Genomic DNA, 17747 nt, shown 5'->3' on the forward strand with positions numbered 1-17747 from the left:
CCTGCATGGCTATTTCAATAAAGTAGGAATTCCACTATTTATTGAATTTAAATAAATTAGTCACAGTGTCATCATTACAGGGGAAAAATTGCAAAAAAATTATGTGGTCATCTTGATAGATAGTAAAAAATAAATAAATAAATAAGAAACCCATAGGGTAAAAGTTAATTCTTGTTCATGAAACTCTCAGCAAATTTAGACTAGGTGGGATCGTCCTTAATCAGATAAAGATTGTTTATGAAAAGCCTCCAACAACCCTCATTTAGTGGTGAAATATTGAAAGAGTTCCTCCTGAGGTCAGGGCTGCCCAGGCAAGGGGACATGGCCTCATTCTTGGTGCAGACCTAAGCTGACCTCGAGAATAATCCAGAACTCAGTATGAGGGTACTTCATAAAATTCACAGAATATGGCTTTAGAAGATAAGTTTATCCTGGTGTGAAAAAGTTTTGAAAACCACACATATGAATTCACGGAAAATGCTTATGCTGAAAAAAAAACTGCATGGATTTCAGCTTTTTTTTTTGCAGAGAAATAAATTTACCTTTTTGTTACATTTTCCGTGAACATTTTGAATTATTTGTATATTTCAGATCTATAAAAGATATTGAAAGATCTGCTGTGGCACAATGGGTTAAGTTACTGCCTACAGCACCAACATCCCATATGGGCACCAGTTTGAGTCCACTTCTGATCCAGCTCCTTGCTAATGGACCTGGAAAGGCAGTGGAAAATGGCCCAAGTGCTTGGTTTGTCTTATTAGGACCTTACTTCATTTTGTTGAATAAGCTGGTCGAAACTCGTTTTTAGATTCATTTTCCTGATTACCTAATGGAAGATGTACAGAGAAAGCCAGGGAGCCAGTGACAGACACAACTTCCTACAGGTGCAGGATTTTTTATTTTTGTTATTTCCTTTTTAATCAAGCAAGGACAAAGAAGACTTGTTTAAATTTTCAATCTACATTCTTTTTTCATAGTAGTTGTATATATTTGCACACATGGGTACTTGAAAAACATTTGTGGAAAAGTGGGATTAAAGGATCAAATTGGGCAGGCACTTGGGACACCCACATTCCAAATCAGAGTGCTGTGGGTTCGAGTCCTGACTCTTATTTCGATTCCCATTTCCTCTAATGTATATACCCTGGGAGGCAGCAGGTGATGAATCAAGGAGTTATTTTCCTGCCATCTGCTAGGATTGAGTTCTTGGCTCTTATCTTTGGCTCTGGCCCTGCCCTAGCTACTGCAGGCATTTGGGGAGTGAAAAAGTAGATGGGAGATCTGTCTGTGCACCTCTCTTTTGCCTCTGCCTTTCAAATAAGTTAAACAAAAATCTAAAATAAAAGATGTTCATTTTGGTGCAAAAAAATTTGAAATTCATGCACTTTTTTCATAATACTTATTTCTATGAAATTTTTGGAGACTTCTCATATGCATGAATTTCAAAAACTTTGCACTAAAATAAAATTTTAAAATTTCATTTCCCAGGAACTTTTTGTAGATCCTGTGTGTGTATGTGTATTTTTAATTCTATTCTACTAATCACCCATTGTCTCAGTGGCCTGGGTTGGGCCAGACTGAAGACAGGAGCCTAGAACTCCATCCAGGCCTCCCATGTGGGTGGCAGGGGCCCAAGCACTTGGGCCATCTTCTGCTGCTTTCCTAGGCAAATTAGCAAGGAGCTAGACTGGAAGCGGAGCAGCTGGAACTTGAACTAGCACTCTGAGGGAATGCTAGCATTATAGGTGGCAGCTTAACTTACTATGTGTCACAGTGCCAGTCCCTTCCTTGTGTTTCAATGTCCACACCCACAGTGATGTAAGGGCAACAGTTACATTCAGAGAAGAGGACAAAAGGAGATTGAGAGCTGAGGACTGAGCCCTTGGGAATCCATGTAGTTAGGCCAGGGAAGGTATCACCGGAGAATAAAAGTTCAAAGCCAATTGGTTTATGAAAAGCTCAACTAACCTGGTGGGTCTATTTTAACTAATAACAAATAGCAATCTAAAAATAGAGGGATCCCTGCCAGGCATTCAGCTTGAATTTTTTTTAACATGCAAGAATATATGAAGTAATTTTATAATGTTTTGAGTTGACTTTATGGGAAGTATCTATCATATTCTTCTATTGTGTCACTAAGGCTCAGAATACATGAATTAATTTTCAGTTTGACTCCATCTCTATTTTCTGACATTCTTATAGTTATTTTATAACTTACTCATCTTATCAGTCTCCTGAGAAGATAAAGAAATATCACAAATATGCCAGTTACTTTGCTGTCTCTGACTACAGCTGTGTAAGTGTGAAAGGCTTAACCCCAAACTTCTTCTCTCCCATCTGTCAGGAGCAGAACTCAGATATTTCTTCCATCTGAGGATCAGAGACCTCATTGCATTGCATGTCCAGAGCTACAACAAAGGCATGACTCACCATGTATTGAAAATCAGTTTTTGTTTGTTACTTTTATTTTTATACACAAGGCTTCTCATATTACATTTAAAATGTGTAGTCAGCTGTCCAACAAATCTCTTGATGTCCACTTGGGAGTGGGCAGGTTCTTTGCAATATGGGTAGACTAATGAGTTCTTTATATTTAGGTGACGTCTCTGAACCATAAATACTTCCGAACGCACTTGGAGGACAGCCTCTCCTTGGGCCGACCCCTTCTCATAGAGGACATTCGGGAAGAGCTGGATCCAGCCTTGGATAATGTATTGGAAAAGAATTTCATTAAATCAGGCACCACTTACAAGGTGAGCTTTGTGGAAAAGAAAGAAAGAAAGAACAATGGTGACATCTACTTACCTTTTTGAGCATAGCAGCGAAGGCATTTTCCTTCAGGTGATAGTATTTCCACTACACTGGATAAAATGATTTCCAAACTGACATCAATGTTTTCACTTATTTTTATATACTAATAAAAAAATAGGAAGAGAGCAGTATCTTGGTAAGAGCAGTCATTTAGCAGGAACTAAATAACATATTGGGGGAACACATTGTCTATTCTTAATGTTTGTGTTATGCACATAAAATAGATACATGTTTTAGCAACTCTAAGAAAACTGGTTTTACAAGCCATACATACATTTTTACAAGAAAAATCTAGATTTCCTCACTGGAGAAATGGCATCTTAATAAAGTCCGTAGACATTGATTTGTTCATTTCTCTCTTTATTAACTTTCCATCTAAACTCATCGACTTGGCTGGAAGCTATGGGATACCGTTCCCAATGGTGAATGATAACATGAATTATTTCCAATCTAAGTGTTTCTTTTTTAAACCAGCATCACTTCTCTATTTTTAGCCTTCTTTGGTTTCATTTCTTGATGAATGGCAGCATTGCTCATGAGTTTTTTCACTTTGAACAGCTTAATTTCCCAAATATCAATGAATAAGTGAAGAATGCAGATTTTTCTCATTAAAGAAAGATAGATGTATTTAGAAAAAAAATTTCTCCATAATGTGAATCCTTTCATATGCCATGTTAAAGAATTCATTCAACAAAGGTTTATGGAGCATCCAGTATATGTTTAAGCTTATATGAGTTTACAGGGAGAAAAACAAATATAAGTCAGTGTTCTGAAGACTTAGCACCATTCTCCTGTGAGATTATCTTTTTCAGATAAGGAAGTAAAAAACAAGATGTTTGTGATTTGTTTCGCTATCATGGACTCACCCACAATTTTGAACTACATTTTAAAGATGTTTAATTGACAAATGAAGATTGCATATATGCAAAGTGTACATTGTGATGATTTGATATGCATATATATATTGTGTGGACTACCACAGTCAAATTAATTGACATCTGTGCTACAGTCTGAATAGGATATGACCCCTGAACTCATGCAGACATTTGATCCCCAAAGTCATAAGTTAATGGTATTGAAAGGGTGGAAGCTAATCCGATTGTGGTGTCTCAGAGGAGGGTCTAGTGGGCCCTTTTTTTTTTTTTTCTTTTTGGTAAGATTTATTTATTTGAAAGAAACAGCAACAGAGCTGGTTCTCTCCCCAAATGGCTGCAATGGCTAGAGCTGGGCCAATCCAAAGCCAGGAGCCAGGAGCTTCTTCCAGGTCTCTCACGTAGGCACAGGGGCCCACATACTTGGGCCATCTTCTACTGCTTTCCCAGTTGCATTAGCAGGGAAATGGAGCAGCCATGACTTGAACTGGCATCCATATGGGATGCTAGCACCACAGGCAGTGCCTTTACCCACTGTGCCACTGCACTAGTCCCAGTGAGAGGTCTCTAAGTCATTGAGGCTTGACCTCCCACCCTCTCCCCTGCTGAAAGCATTTCCTCTGAGAGGGTTGGTTATAAAAGCTGAGTTGGGCCCTGCTTCTCCCTCTGTTTCCTCGTTCACCATGTGATCTTTCCTCTACACACACACCATCATTGCCATCCTCTGGCCTTACCAGATGGCTGAACCATTGGGGCCACCCTGTCTTGCACCATGACCCTCCAAAACCAGGAGCCAACATAAACCTCTTCTGTAAGTAGCTTCTCTGAGGTATTTGTTGCAGTGTTGAAAAGGTGACTAATACATCCTCTATCACCACCACACTGTACCTTGGATACCTGGAACTTGTTCATCTTAACCTAAAAGTTTGTGCCACTTGACCAATTTCCTCCTGTGACTCCCACCCCCGCTCCCTAGTTACTATGTTCAATTCTCGGTTTCCACGAGTTCAGCTTTTTAAGATTCCCAATATAAGTGAGACCATGCAGTGTTTGCTTTTCTGTCTGGATCATGTTATATGTTATACTTAACATGTCAAAGGGGATTTCAGAATCTCTACTTCCGAAGATCTTTAAAAGACCCTAGATTCTTTAAAAAAAAAAAGATTTATTTGTTTATTTGAAAGGCAGAATTACAGAAAGAGAGGAAGAGACACACAGGGAGAAAGAGATCTTTCATCTGCTGGTTCACTCTCCAGATGACCGCAATGGTCAGAGCTGGGCTGGGCCAAAGCCAGAAGCCAGGAGCTTCATCCAGGTCTATCACGTGGCTGCAGGGGCCCAAGAACTTGGGCCAACCTCCATTGCTTTCCCAGGCACGTTAGCAGGGAGCTGGATCGGAAGTGGAGCAGCAGGGACATAAACCGGGGCCCACATGAGATGCCCGCTATGCCACAATGCTAGCCCCAGGAGATTCTGGATTCTTGTCTGCCATGTGAAGGCATGGTGCCTGAGAATGTGGTAGTGGTCTTGGTCATTTTTTTTATCATATGTGCATTAATTAAAATTTTAAGCTATTAGAAACTTCTATGATTTCCACCTGCCTTTAAATAACCAGAACTAGTTGTTTTCCAACATATGCAAGTGATAATGTGTAAGATAAATGTTATCTTTCGAAAAAAAAATTGGCATTTCTTCTTTGGAAATTAAATGAACTCTTTCTGTTGTCAAGCAAATATCCATAGTAGAAAATAATTTCCTTTACTGAAAAAACAAGATAGTAACTGCTGAACTACAAACAACTATGAGAAGTATGAAGGTACTGCTAAGAGTTTCTGGAAATGGAATTAAAAGATAAGCTTATTTTCGTGCAAAACAATTCTGAAATCCATGCTTACAAAGGGTCTTCAAAAAGTTCACAAAAATGTATATTATGAAAAATCTATGTGTGGATTTCAAACATTTTTGTACCAAGGCAAAGTTATCTTTTAATTCCATTTTCCCAAGAACTTTTTGAAGTACTCTCACACTGATTGGAATTTTAAAGTCAAATCTTGGGTTCACCTGAGTTTTCTTTTATTGAACATTTATTTTGCACAAATTTCTCATTTGATTTTCTTGGTATCATGGCTAAAAACATCTTGGAGCAGGACCACAAATCTAAATTATTCTAAATCAAATAACCTTTATTATCAGTGGTGAAAATTGTACAGCTTTCCTTCCCAGCACATTTAAGTTTCACAGCACTGACCTTTGGTAAATTCTTTCCTAAATTGAACCAAAATTCCTTTTCCTGTTCTTTAATCTGTTTTTAATTTTATGCCCGAATTTATGTAGGTGAAAGTCGGTGATAAGGAATGTGATATCATGGATACATTTAAACTTTATATTACTACGAAGTTACCAAACCCTGCTTTTACCCCTGAGATCAATGCTAAAACGTCAGTCATTGATTTTACAGTTACAATGAAAGGCCTTGAGAATCAGTTACTAAGGAGAGTCATTCTAACAGAGAAGCAGGTAATCCCTCTCTCCACTTACAGGAATTCTGCTTGCGATAGGTTATAGCGTGTGTATAAAACATCTTCAGAAATTGCTGAGCATATGGAAAAGAAAAAATTGAAGCAAATCATATGTACCTTTGTTAACATAAGGACGTATTTCTTTTGCCATCTTGATTCTGGTAAAAAAATGTAACCCATCTGTTCTCTAACCCTGAACACACACACACACACACACACTCTTCCTGCTTTTGCCTGTAAACCTCTCAGTATATTGATTCTTATGTCTATAGTCCTGTGGATTGTCATAGGGACACCTCAGAAATTCAATAAAACAATGATCCCAGAGAAAAAGGAAATTCTCTAATGGCTATTATTACCACTATAGTAGTTTCAACCCCAATAGTCTAATAATCTAATGATATAGGGAGCCAGGCCTTTATTTTAATTATAAGAAATTTGTGCTAAAGCCGAGAAATTAATTAAGCAAAACTGAGGGTTCTGATGAAACAAAGAACATTTCAACATTGGAAGCTTTTAGGAGACTGATACAAGATAAAACTAAACTAATTTTTAAGATAATAGAAAGCATTAAATTATGCATAAAATGTATTTGTATAAAATATAATTACATATTTGCATGTATGAGTGCATTTTTATAAAGTATGATAAAATTTATACTTTGCTTAAGTAGAACTAATTTTGGTATTAGGGATTCGGGGCAAAGGCAAAGTTAGAAATCAGAGTAGCGAGGCCTAACATGGGAGGGTGAGAAAAAAGCATGGCCGGAGCCAGGCAGATGAGGACAGGAGAGAGCTACAAATGCAGGGCTGCAGACCCAGAGGAGACACAGGCAACGAGGGAAAGAGAAGAGCTACAGACACCAAAGAAAGAGTAAGACGGAAAGCAGAGTTCTACCTGGTTAGTAGAGGTGGCTGGTGCTGGGGACAGCCCTTGAAAGGTGGCCAGTCTGGTGCAGTGGAAGGCGCACCGCCTCGCTTGTTTGGTGCTGGCTTCCAGGAAACCCGGGGCTTATGCAATCGAGAAGGGGACTCTGCCCCACTTCCACAGGCAGACAGAGAGGCCCTGCCTCTGCCCCTCCCTGCTTTCTTCACCTCTCAGGACTGCGTGGTGTCTGTCCACTGTTGAAAATGTGAGTCCTTGTTGGTTTCACTGGCCTTGCCGCTGCTCTACTGTGAGATGGCTCCCCCCGGGCCAGCTCCTCCACGCAGGCTGCTCTAACTTCCGAAGGTGGGACACTCCACTGCCTCAAGGGCTCCACAGCGTCCCACACCCACGCTCTGCTCAAATGCTTGTACCAACGCTGCTGGAGGAAACAGAATGCACTCTTCATGTTGCAGGGGGCTTCTTGAATATTATGGTTACCCCTCCTAACAATCCTTCTGTTACTCTCCCGCTCCCCTTTTTTCACAGATGAACAGGTGGGGACCAGAGAGAGAAAAAGGGTCTTACCCGCTAACAGCACATGGGCCTCCCATCCCGCTAGGCCTCCTACATAAGCCTTGCAGTCAGGCTGTGAAACTAAGCCCATGGCCACTGCACCTTGAGGCCTACTTTCCCCTGTCATACTGTAAAGGAAGCACCTGTGATTTCCTGTTGTCTGTGCATTCCTATATCACCACACACACGAGAGCATTTTAATGAACATGATTCGTTAGCCATTTCCCAGCAAATACAGCCACACTTTTCATCACCCCACCAAGCATGAGAAAGCTGCTAGTACAATGGCAAGAATGCTAGTCTTGGAGTTGGGTATCAAGGGTACCAGGTCTGTCTCAGCCAGTAACTAGCTGTGTGTGTGTGCGTGTGTGTGTGTGTTATATTTGGGATACGATGTGGAGCACACATTACTGGCTTCCCAGCTTCCCCAAATATATGATAAAGGCACTCATCCAAATTCAGTTTGACAAATATTTTTTCAGTTTGAGTTCCTTTTCTTCAATGCCTCAAGACAAGGGCTGTCAGGAATACAAAAATGAGCAGGACAGGGCTTGAGTTAGAAACAAGGTACAGGCAGACTGCGATACAAACCGTGATAGATGGTTGGATAGATATTGTGCTGTGGCTTTTGATTGACTACCTGGTTTGGGAAGACTCTGAAAGTAGTAGAATTTCTGGAGCAATTTTTCAGGAAACTTTCTCAAGTAAGTTTTAAAGCACCCATTGATCAAATTCTTTATGCCATGCGTGATTCTCTTAGGGCCAGAAAACAGTTGCTGTACGGGATGTTATTGAGATTATTGCCGTCAAAACTCTTATTTAGGAAGAGTATTGTATTGGTGTGAAACGTTCTGAACCTGAATATCGGGCTCTGGTTATGTAAGACAATATCCTGGTTCTTAGGAGATTTCCTAATGTGTTTAGAAGTAAAGGTCATGGCATCTGCAAGTAGGTCAGCAATAATAACACTGACCACAACGAGTGTTACTTATGGAGACAGTGATAAAGCAAAATGCTCTTCAGTGAATGTAGGTGAAGGCTCCATGAGAGTTCACTGCATTGGTGTTGCAGCCTTTTACAAATTATAATTTCTAAAATATATTTAGATAGAAAACATACCTTCCAAACATTCAGTTTATACCCTCTGGTGGGATTGGATGCAAATACAGTGGAATATGGATTGGCATTGGCAGCTATTTTGGGTTCTCATGGTTAGGTCCTAAGCCCTGAGCTGACATCTGGCCAGGGGAACCCCTTGATGTCTTGGTGTTAATGACTCTTCATTTCTACCACTTCCTACTGCAAATAAAGCATTGTCTCAGGCATGCTTTGAAACCTCAGTGCTAGTGGGTGTAATTTTCTAAATTGTCCAGAGGAAAAAAAAATACAGATAGATATGACTAATGATAGTAATTTCTCCTGTCATTGGAAAGGCACTTTGGTTTAAACGTTTTAAAGTGATAATAAACACCTGTAAATTGAATTTGCCATAATAACTGTCATTTATAATTCTGATGTTATTATTACTTTTTTTTTTAATAACAGGAGTTAGAGTCTGAGAGGGTTAAGCTTTTGGAGGATGTAACTTTTAATAAGCGGAAGATGAAAGAGCTTGAGGATAACCTCCTCTACAAGCTGAGTGCTACGAAAGGTACTGTGTTGTTAGGAAGCAGTGGAACGAAGGATCCCTACCACACTGTTAGGACCTGTCAGGGAGAGTCCGATTTCCAGTGCAAAAACAATCAAAGCAATTTCCACTTAGACATTAAAGAGGCAGTGCAGAGAGTCTGATTTTTGAGTTAGCGCATACACACTGAGCATCTGAGAATAGCACAGTTTTCTTGATATAATTGCTCTCTCCTGAGAAAAATAAGGGCTCCCAACAGAGTTAGGTAACTCATAATGGGCTGATTTGCTAGCCCAAAGGAAACTGGTGTGCACAATCTGTGATTTTTTTCTTCTTTTATTAAGATTGACTCATTTTTTTTTAAATGAGATTTTTATTTTATCCATTTGGAAGAGCAGAGTTACAGAGAGAGAGGGAGACACAGAGAGAGACAGAAAGAGATTTTCCATTCATTGGTTCACTTCTCCAAATGGTTGCAAAGGCTAGGGCTGGGCCAGATCAAAGCAGGAACCAGAAGCTTCTTCTTAGTCTCCCACATGGGTACAGGGGCCCAAGCACTTGGAAAAATTCTGCTGCTTTCCCAGGTGCATAAGCAGAGAGTTGGGTCAGAAGTGAAGCAGCTGGGACTCGAACCAGCACCCATATGGGATGGTGGTGTCATAGGCTGTTGCTTTACCCACTAGACCACAGTGCAACTCAGGTTGACTCTTTGATTTGGCATTGAAATGCAGCTACTGCAGTGGCTTATGATGTGTGTGATCTGTGTCACAGGAGCTTGGGTACCAAAGGCCCAGCTCACTTCCCTCTTGGCTTGACCTCCTATTTGGAAGTCAGGGGTGGGTTCCCCTCTGCACAGTCCAATGATCAGATGATACTCCACTAGGAGGATCTACTCTCTTTGCAGTATATAAAAGGAAAGTTTCATCCAAAGAAAATAAAAGCAACAAACATCATACTGTTCTGTTGTAGGCAAGTCACAGCCAGCTAAATTCCAACATTTTTGGTCAGTCTAGTAAGGAATTTTTCCCAGCAACATTTAAAAAAATCCTTATTTAAAAAAAAAAAAAACTTTACCTTTAAGATGAGCTCAGTGGAAGGTCCATCTGTCTGCCTTACTTGCACTGCTTCTGTTGGGAGGTTTTCTGTCTCTCGGTCCAGGGACTTCTCCCAGACACCTGGGATGTCTCTGGGAATTCTAAATATGAGGATTAGCAAGGAGAGCCCCTGCTCCAGCCAGGAAAGAGCCAGCTCAAGACATCCTTCCCCAGGCGATCAATCACAAGTTGGATGTAGCATGCCCACCAGAGAACCTCAACACTTCCTGTGGTGCTTGCCCACGATCCTGCACTCTAGGATAAACCAAAGCACGGCCATGTGTGTGTCCAAAGTGTCTTTTTGTATCTTAACACTGAGTTTCTTCTCATAGACTTGCTAAAGTTTGCTTGTGCCAAAACCAATAACGAAAGGTAAAACTGAAAATAAAGTTAGGGCTTCTCTTTCTGGTGAGACACTTGTGCTGTCCCCGGGTATACGCTGGTTAGAGACACAGAGGGACCAGGGTTCTCCGTGACAGGGACTACCTCACTCAAGCCGTGGGAGGAGAGAGTCCCATTGGGCTGCCAGCCAGTCGGCAGTGCACGTACAGCGTTCAGATCAGCTTACACCCTCAGATAAGCGGGATGGCAAGCAGGGCACACGTGGAGATGAAGGTGATGATGGGTGTAACCGCATATCCCCTGAGCAAGGGCTGCAAGCTCTGAGGACGTGATCATTGTCTTCAGAGGTTTGAAGACTCATCAATCCCGTGGGCTACCCTCAGGATTCTCAGGCAGACTGGGGGATAATCCCTTGGTAGAAATGTTTGGAAGGCTTCAGGCGTTGGCTGGCAGGTAGAAGCTTTTTTGCTATCTCAAGATTTTAGTCTTCTGATGCCCTGTGGATTTTGGGGAAGTCGAGTTGAAAAGTAGCAGTATCCTTTCCGAAGTCGTGTGTCTTGTGTGTTCCATCCGGGGTTCTTCAGTTTTCCTGTTTGGGGATTTTAGGTTCCTTGGTGGATGATGAGTCTCTCATCGGCGTTCTCCGAACCACCAAGCAGACAGCAGCTGAAGTAAGCGAAAAGCTACACGTGGCGGCAGAAACGGAGATCAAGATCAACACAGCCCAGGAGGAGTTCCGGCCGGCAGCCACGCGTGGCAGCATCCTGTACTTCCTCATCACCGAGATGAGCATGGTCAACATCATGTACCAGACGTCGCTGGCCCAGTTCTTGAAGTTGTTTGACCAGTCCATGGCCAGGTGCGTCCGCACTGCCTCCATCCCACCCACCTCGGAGCAGTAACTGAAAATGCTTGTGTCTGTTTCTACTCTTGTAGCAATTGATTTTTTTTTTTTACTTTGATTTGATTGCAGATCTGAAAAGTCTCCATTACCTCAGAAGAGAATTACAAATATTATCGAGTATCTGACATACGAGGTTTTTACATACTCAGTCAGAGGCCTGTATGAAAACCACAAATTTCTCTTTGTACTGCTCATGACCTTGAAGATTGATCTCCAGAGAGGGACGGTTAAGCACAAGGAGTTTCAGGCTCTCATTAAAGGTAAAGTCTTTGGAGTCCGGCCGTTTTGCGTAAAGGATGTTGCTCTTGATGTGCTCTTTGATACACGAAGCGACTTCATTGCATTCTTAGAAAACGGAATGGAAAGATTAGCTTAATTGGGTGCAAAACATTTTGAAATCCATGCCTAGTTTTTCTGTAATATACATTTTCCATGAGCTTTTTTTTGCACAAAAATAAATGTATCTTTTAATTCCATTCCTCATGAACTTTAAGCAAATTATTTATTTTTATTTATTTGAAAGGCAGAAAGAGAGACAGAGAAACACGGAGAGAAAACGAGAGAGAGTGAGCGAGCTCTCATCTGCTGGTTCACTATCCAAATACCCACAACAAGCAGGGCTGGGCTAGGCAGAAGCCAGGAGCCCAGAACTCAATCCAGGTCTCCCACAAGGGTGGCAGGGACCCAAGCTCTTTGAGCCATCACCTGCTGCCTCCCAGGATACACATTTGCAGGAAGCTGGAATCGAGAGTGGAGGTGGACCTTGAACCCAGGCATTCCAGCGTGGGATGTGGGTGTCCCGAGCAGCATCTCAGCCACTCTGCTATTGCCCATCGCCCGTGGACTTTGTGAAGTGCCCTCCTCACGTGGTGAATCCATTTCTGTGATAACACCAGGGCAATTGTGTTCTAATAAAAATTCAGATGACAAGGTGCTAAGACATGATGCGCTTTTAACAGGCAGTCATCTATACCTTTTTATTATCCTTTCTCTACTTCATTCATTCTTCAGATGCAGGTTCAATTATCATTGTAGAAACTTTGCAAGCAATTTTTTAAGATCTCCAAATTTTTTTTTCTTTTCCTCTGTCTTCTTGACAGCACAGATGTTAGTTCTTGTAGTTCACAGACAATCGGAATACGCCATCTGATTTTTCTCGGGTCTCAGACACCTTGAGGACATTGGTATCTTAAGGTCATGTAAGGGGGAAGCAGTATGGTGTAGTACCATGTGCACTGTGTGATGGGAGCCAGGGGAAGGAATGCACACTGGCTGGCTGTGTGAGCTCAGGGACAGATTGCTAAAGGCTGTGGGGGACCAAAGAGGAAATAAAGGTACCACCCCAGAGAGAGGGGACAGGTGCGACAGAGAAGGGCCCAGGCAAGTGGGGCTTCGGTCTTGGTTATGTTTAAATCAATTAAGCATCAATTTGCCAAATCTAGAGGGCCCTTTGGACTCATTTCAGTCATTTTTTTTTTTTTTGACAGGCAAAGTTAGACAGTGAGAGAGAGAGAGAGACAGGGAGAAAGGTCTTCCTTCTGTTGGTTCACTCCCCAATTGGCTGCTATGGGCAGTGTGCTGCGCCGATCCGAAGCCAGGAGCCAAGCGCCCCCTCCTGGTCTCCCATGCAGGTGCAGGGCCCAAGCACTTGGGCCATCTTCCACTGCCTTCCCGGGCCACAGCAGAGAGCTGGCCTGGAAGAGGAGCGACCGACTGGACAGAATCCGGCGCCTCAACCGGGACTAGAACCCGGGGTGCCGGCAGCGCAGGCAGTGGATTAGGCTTGTGAGCCGCTGCGCTGGCCTTCAGTCATCTTTTAAACTCTTGCTTGGACTTCAATTTACATCTGCCGTGTTAAAGGCCACTGGGCAGTGTGGTATGACGACACTGGAGCACGCGAGAATCGACCAGGGCGAGCAAAATGGCCCTCGGAGCTTGGGAAAGCCTCTGTGTGCTGCAGTCTGGAAGTCTGTGTCGTCCCAAGTGTATATGTTGGAATCCTAACCCCGAGGTGAAAACGTTAGGAGGTAGGGCCGCCGGAGGTGACCAGGTCATGGTCACGAGGCACAGCCCTTGTGAATGGGGCTAGTGATGAGAGGAAGCTTGCTCACGTCTACCATGTAGGGTTGCAGAGAGAGCCTGAAGCAGGCCCTCGCCAGGCACCAAGTCTGCTGGGTTCTTGATCTTGGACTTCACTGTTTCTGGCCTTCAGAACTGTGAAAAATAACTTCCTGTTGTTTCAAAGCTACCCAACGAATAGGATCTTATTGTATCAGCCCAAATGCACTGGGCCTCTGTGGAATGGAAGTGGAGTGGGAAGCATGCCTTTTAAGTCTTTGCTTTTCAGCAAGCTAGCTTTGCTTCCTGAATCCGTCTGCCAGTTTGGCCCCTGGGAAGGAGGCAGACATGATAAAAACAATGGGAAACCTGGCGCTTTGATCTACAGTGGGTGGCAGAGGGGAAAGGGGAGCTGGAGGTCTAAGGAAGGGAGCAGACACAGTGATCCTTATCTCTTCCCTGCTTCCTCAAGCTGAGCATCAGGTGATTAGAGGAGGGTGCTGGGGAGACAGGGGGATAGAGGGATAGGGGGATAGGGGATGTCCCTGTGCTCTACCCGATGCCACTCCCACCGGGGAAGCAACCTTGTAGAGCCGGTGAAGAAGGATGGCTCCACAGAGGAGCCCAAGGTTTGACAGGGAGGAGTATGGGAATATGGAAGAACTGGGAGGGCTGGGATGCAGTGGAGATCTGGGGTTCAAAGCCAGGAGCTGCAGAGCAAAGGAACTTTGTAATTGCAGAAAAGGACCCAGGTGAGGGGCTGGGGCTGTGGGTGTCGGCCCTGTGTCCCTACAGGTCCGATAAGGTTTGCTATAGCTCAGAGGCTACAGTACCAGAACCCAGTCTGCGTCTGAGACTTGTGCAGGTAGGTCTCAGGCACCCACCCCATCAAGACATAGCCCCATCCGCCCTCCCCTTGCCTAGCAAGGCCAGAGACGCTGGAGCTGTTACCAGGATGAGTCTGGCTGCTGTGAAAGAGGGTGTGTAAGTCAGAGGGGACTGAGAAGTACAGCCACACGGTAGGGATGGAATTGTCGGGAAGATTGGGTTTGTTACAGAAATATCAGAAGTCCGCACACCTGGGCTGGGATGTGAGCACATTTGTGACCCCGTTTCATAAAACTGGAGAGCCAGGGAGAACCAGAAAGAAGAATTTCGATTCCATTTGGCTGACTATAGGGAGCCATGCACTGTTTTATTAGCAGGGATGTGGCACGAACAGAGCGGTGCTTTGGCAGATTAATTTGGGATTATATGACAGGTTGATTGACAGAAGCACAAACAGCTCGGTAGTAAAAATGTCTGTTCTTTAAACTTTCTTTTTTAAAAACTGGTTTATTGTACAGCTTGTTTTCGCTTTCCTCTGGCTTACATTTTGATTGAATTATTTTTTAAAAGATAGTATGATTTATCTTTAATTTTTTTACAAAGTTGACAAGTATGGCTCTTGAGTCATAGATGCTTTTCTAAGAAATGATTTTGAACTCAATACTTAAGGGGGGAAAGGAGTTATTTGTCATAGAGGAAGCGTTTGATTTCCCGAGTGTGATAGTCCTTTCATTTCAATTACTGTTTGTGTTCTACAATATTTGCAAGGTGACTGACTTTCTTCTTCAGCTGAAAATGTCAGAACACTTTGAAAAGTGAAGTGAATACTGGGGAATCCTGCCTCATGGAACAAGCGATCTACCTGTTTACCCTGCTTGGTTGTTTAAGAAAGGCATTATCTTTCTTTTGTCTTGGACACATGGACAAGAAGACATCTTGTTGTGGGGGAGTCTGCTCTTGGTTTCCAGGTTGGACTGGACTTGAGCCTTCCAAAGGGGACAGAGAGAGAGAGAGAGAGAGAGAGGGAATAAATTTATCATTAAAATAGCCACTAATGATTGCATATGTCTTACTATGGGCCAAGATCATTCTAAGCTTTCTAAATACATTTTTTTTTTTGACAGGCAGAGTTAGACAGTGAGAGAGAGAGACAGAGAGAAAGGTCTTCCTTCCATTGGTTCACCCCACAAATGGCCACTACTGCCGGCGTGCTGCGGCCAGTGTGCTGTGCCGATCCGAAGCCAGTAGCCAGGTGCCTATCCTGGTCTCCCATGCGGGTTCAGGGCCTAAGGACTCGGGCCATCCTCCACTGCACTCCTGGGGCCACAGCAGAGAGCTGGACTGGAAGAGGGGCAACCGGGACAGAATCCAGCGCCCCGATCGGGACTAGAACCCGGTGTGCCGGCGCCGCAGGCGGAGGATTAGCCTAGTGAGCCACGACGCCAGCCTTAATACATTAATTTTTAAATGGTTTACTAATTAATTTGAAAGGCAGAGAGGGAGAGAGAAGGTTAAAGAGAGATGTCTTCATCTGGATTTGTTTCTGCCTTAGAGAAGTACAGTCTTTAAGACCACAGGTGGCTTTCCCTAGTGGTTGCTTCTCCCGCCAGTGAGTCTTCCATTAGCAATGATGGTGCGAGATGGGGGAGGCAGGCAGAGCAGAGAACAGAAGGGTTGCCTGTTGTGGCAGAGGTGCTCTGGGCTCTCACAGCCGCTGATCTCCGAGGCCCCTGAGGCACAGCAGCGGGGTTTAGGTGGGGACAACGCTTAAGTTCACACATCTTCTCAGGAGGAGCAAACGGCTGTAGTCCCCACAGCCGCCTTTACTGCCCAAGGATTGGGATGCAAAGTGGGAGGATTGAAGTTCAAGAAGCACTGTTTTGCATACATCTGAGTTAGATAACAGTGGAGCTAGAAATAAGATTGACCATGAGAGAGAGGAAAGTTGAAATTGTTAATATAATCACATAGTTTGTGGGGAAATGGCCACGCTGGGTGTGCTCACTTGACTTTCGATCTGCTTGCACACATGATGCTGTCCACTAGCCTACAAGCTCCATAAGAGCCGGGGCTTGGGCTTTCTCCACCGTATCCCCAGTGCCTCAGGCACACCCGATGCATAGAGGATGCTCAATAGATATTTGTTGAATACATGAGCACCATCACCCCCTAAGAAATCTCACAGATGTGCTATATCCTCCCTTATTTGCTCCCCACTCCCTGCCTCCCTCCTTCTTTCCCTTCCTCCCCATCCACTTGTTTGGTCATCCATTTAATTGGTCCGGTAACAAATAGTATTAGATATGACTGACTCAGAAGTGATTTTTTTTAAAAAAAAAATCACACATGAAAATATCAACCTATTCATTGATATAAAAATTGTAAATTTCGGATTGTTAAAAAAATAAATAGAGGCCAGTGTTGTGGTGTAACAGGTAAAGCCACCACTAGCATTGTAAATGGGTCCTAGCTTGTGTCCTGGCTGCTCCACTTTCAATCCAGTTCCCTGCTAATGGCCTGGTAAAAGCAGTGGAAGATGGTCTGAGTACTTGGGCCCCTGATACCTGCATGGGAGAGCTGGAAGAAGCTCCTGGCTCCTGGCTTTGGCCTGGCCCAGCCCTAGTCATTACAGCCATCTGGGGGAATGAACTAGCAAAAGGAATCTCTCTCTCTCTCTCTCTCACTCTCTCCTTCTATGTCTCTCTTTCTCTCTCTCTGTCTCTCCCTCTCTGTAACTTTGACTTTCAAATAAATAAACCTTTAAGACAAATAAATAAATAAAGGCAAACGACCATAACCACCTAAGGAAAAATTATTTGTAGGGCCAAATGACAAAGCATTGCTGCTGTATTTCATAAGATAGTATAAGTCAGTGAATAAAACACCAAGACTTGTAGGAGATGCACCAAAAAAAAGGATAAGAAAATCTTCTATAATTTGATTATTTTCCAATTTTTGCATATTTTATGTGGTCTGATCATCTCACTTATAGTATTTGGAGAATACATTTCTGAAACGGAAGTCCAAGCAGCCCTGACTCATGCTGTCTGGTATGTTTCCCAGGGGGAGCAGCTCTGGATCTGAAAGCCTGCCCCCCAAAGCCGTTTCGCTGGATCCTCGACATGACGTGGCTGAATCTCGTGGAGCTGAGTAAACTTCCACAATTTGCAGAAATCATGAACCAGGTAATCGAGGGCTGGTGCACAGGAGAGAACGCCTGGGCCATTGTAGTGGGAGCCTCCTGCCAACAGT

The 17747-nt window shown here is 43.3% G+C and overlaps 1 protein-coding gene across 2 annotated transcripts in view; it reads left to right on the forward strand.

Moving 5' to 3' along the window:
- DNAH8 (dynein axonemal heavy chain 8) overlaps nucleotides 1–17747 on the forward strand; it is a 310883-nt gene that overhangs the window by 204212 nt on the left and 88924 nt on the right. For both annotated transcript variants that reach the window (XM_062187476.1, XM_062187477.1), the window contains exons 71-76: nucleotides 2598–2753; nucleotides 6018–6200; nucleotides 9188–9293; nucleotides 11312–11564; nucleotides 11679–11869; nucleotides 17559–17680. In XM_062187476.1, coding sequence (XP_062043460.1) covers nucleotides 2598–2753; nucleotides 6018–6200; nucleotides 9188–9293; nucleotides 11312–11564; nucleotides 11679–11869; nucleotides 17559–17680 — 1011 coding nt within the window. The remainder of the gene's footprint in view (nucleotides 1–2597; nucleotides 2754–6017; nucleotides 6201–9187; nucleotides 9294–11311; nucleotides 11565–11678; nucleotides 11870–17558; nucleotides 17681–17747) is intronic.

Source organism: Lepus europaeus, chromosome 3 (genome assembly GCF_033115175.1).
Source record: "Lepus europaeus isolate LE1 chromosome 3, mLepTim1.pri, whole genome shotgun sequence".
Classification (NCBI taxonomy): Eukaryota; Metazoa; Chordata; class Mammalia; order Lagomorpha; family Leporidae; genus Lepus; species Lepus europaeus.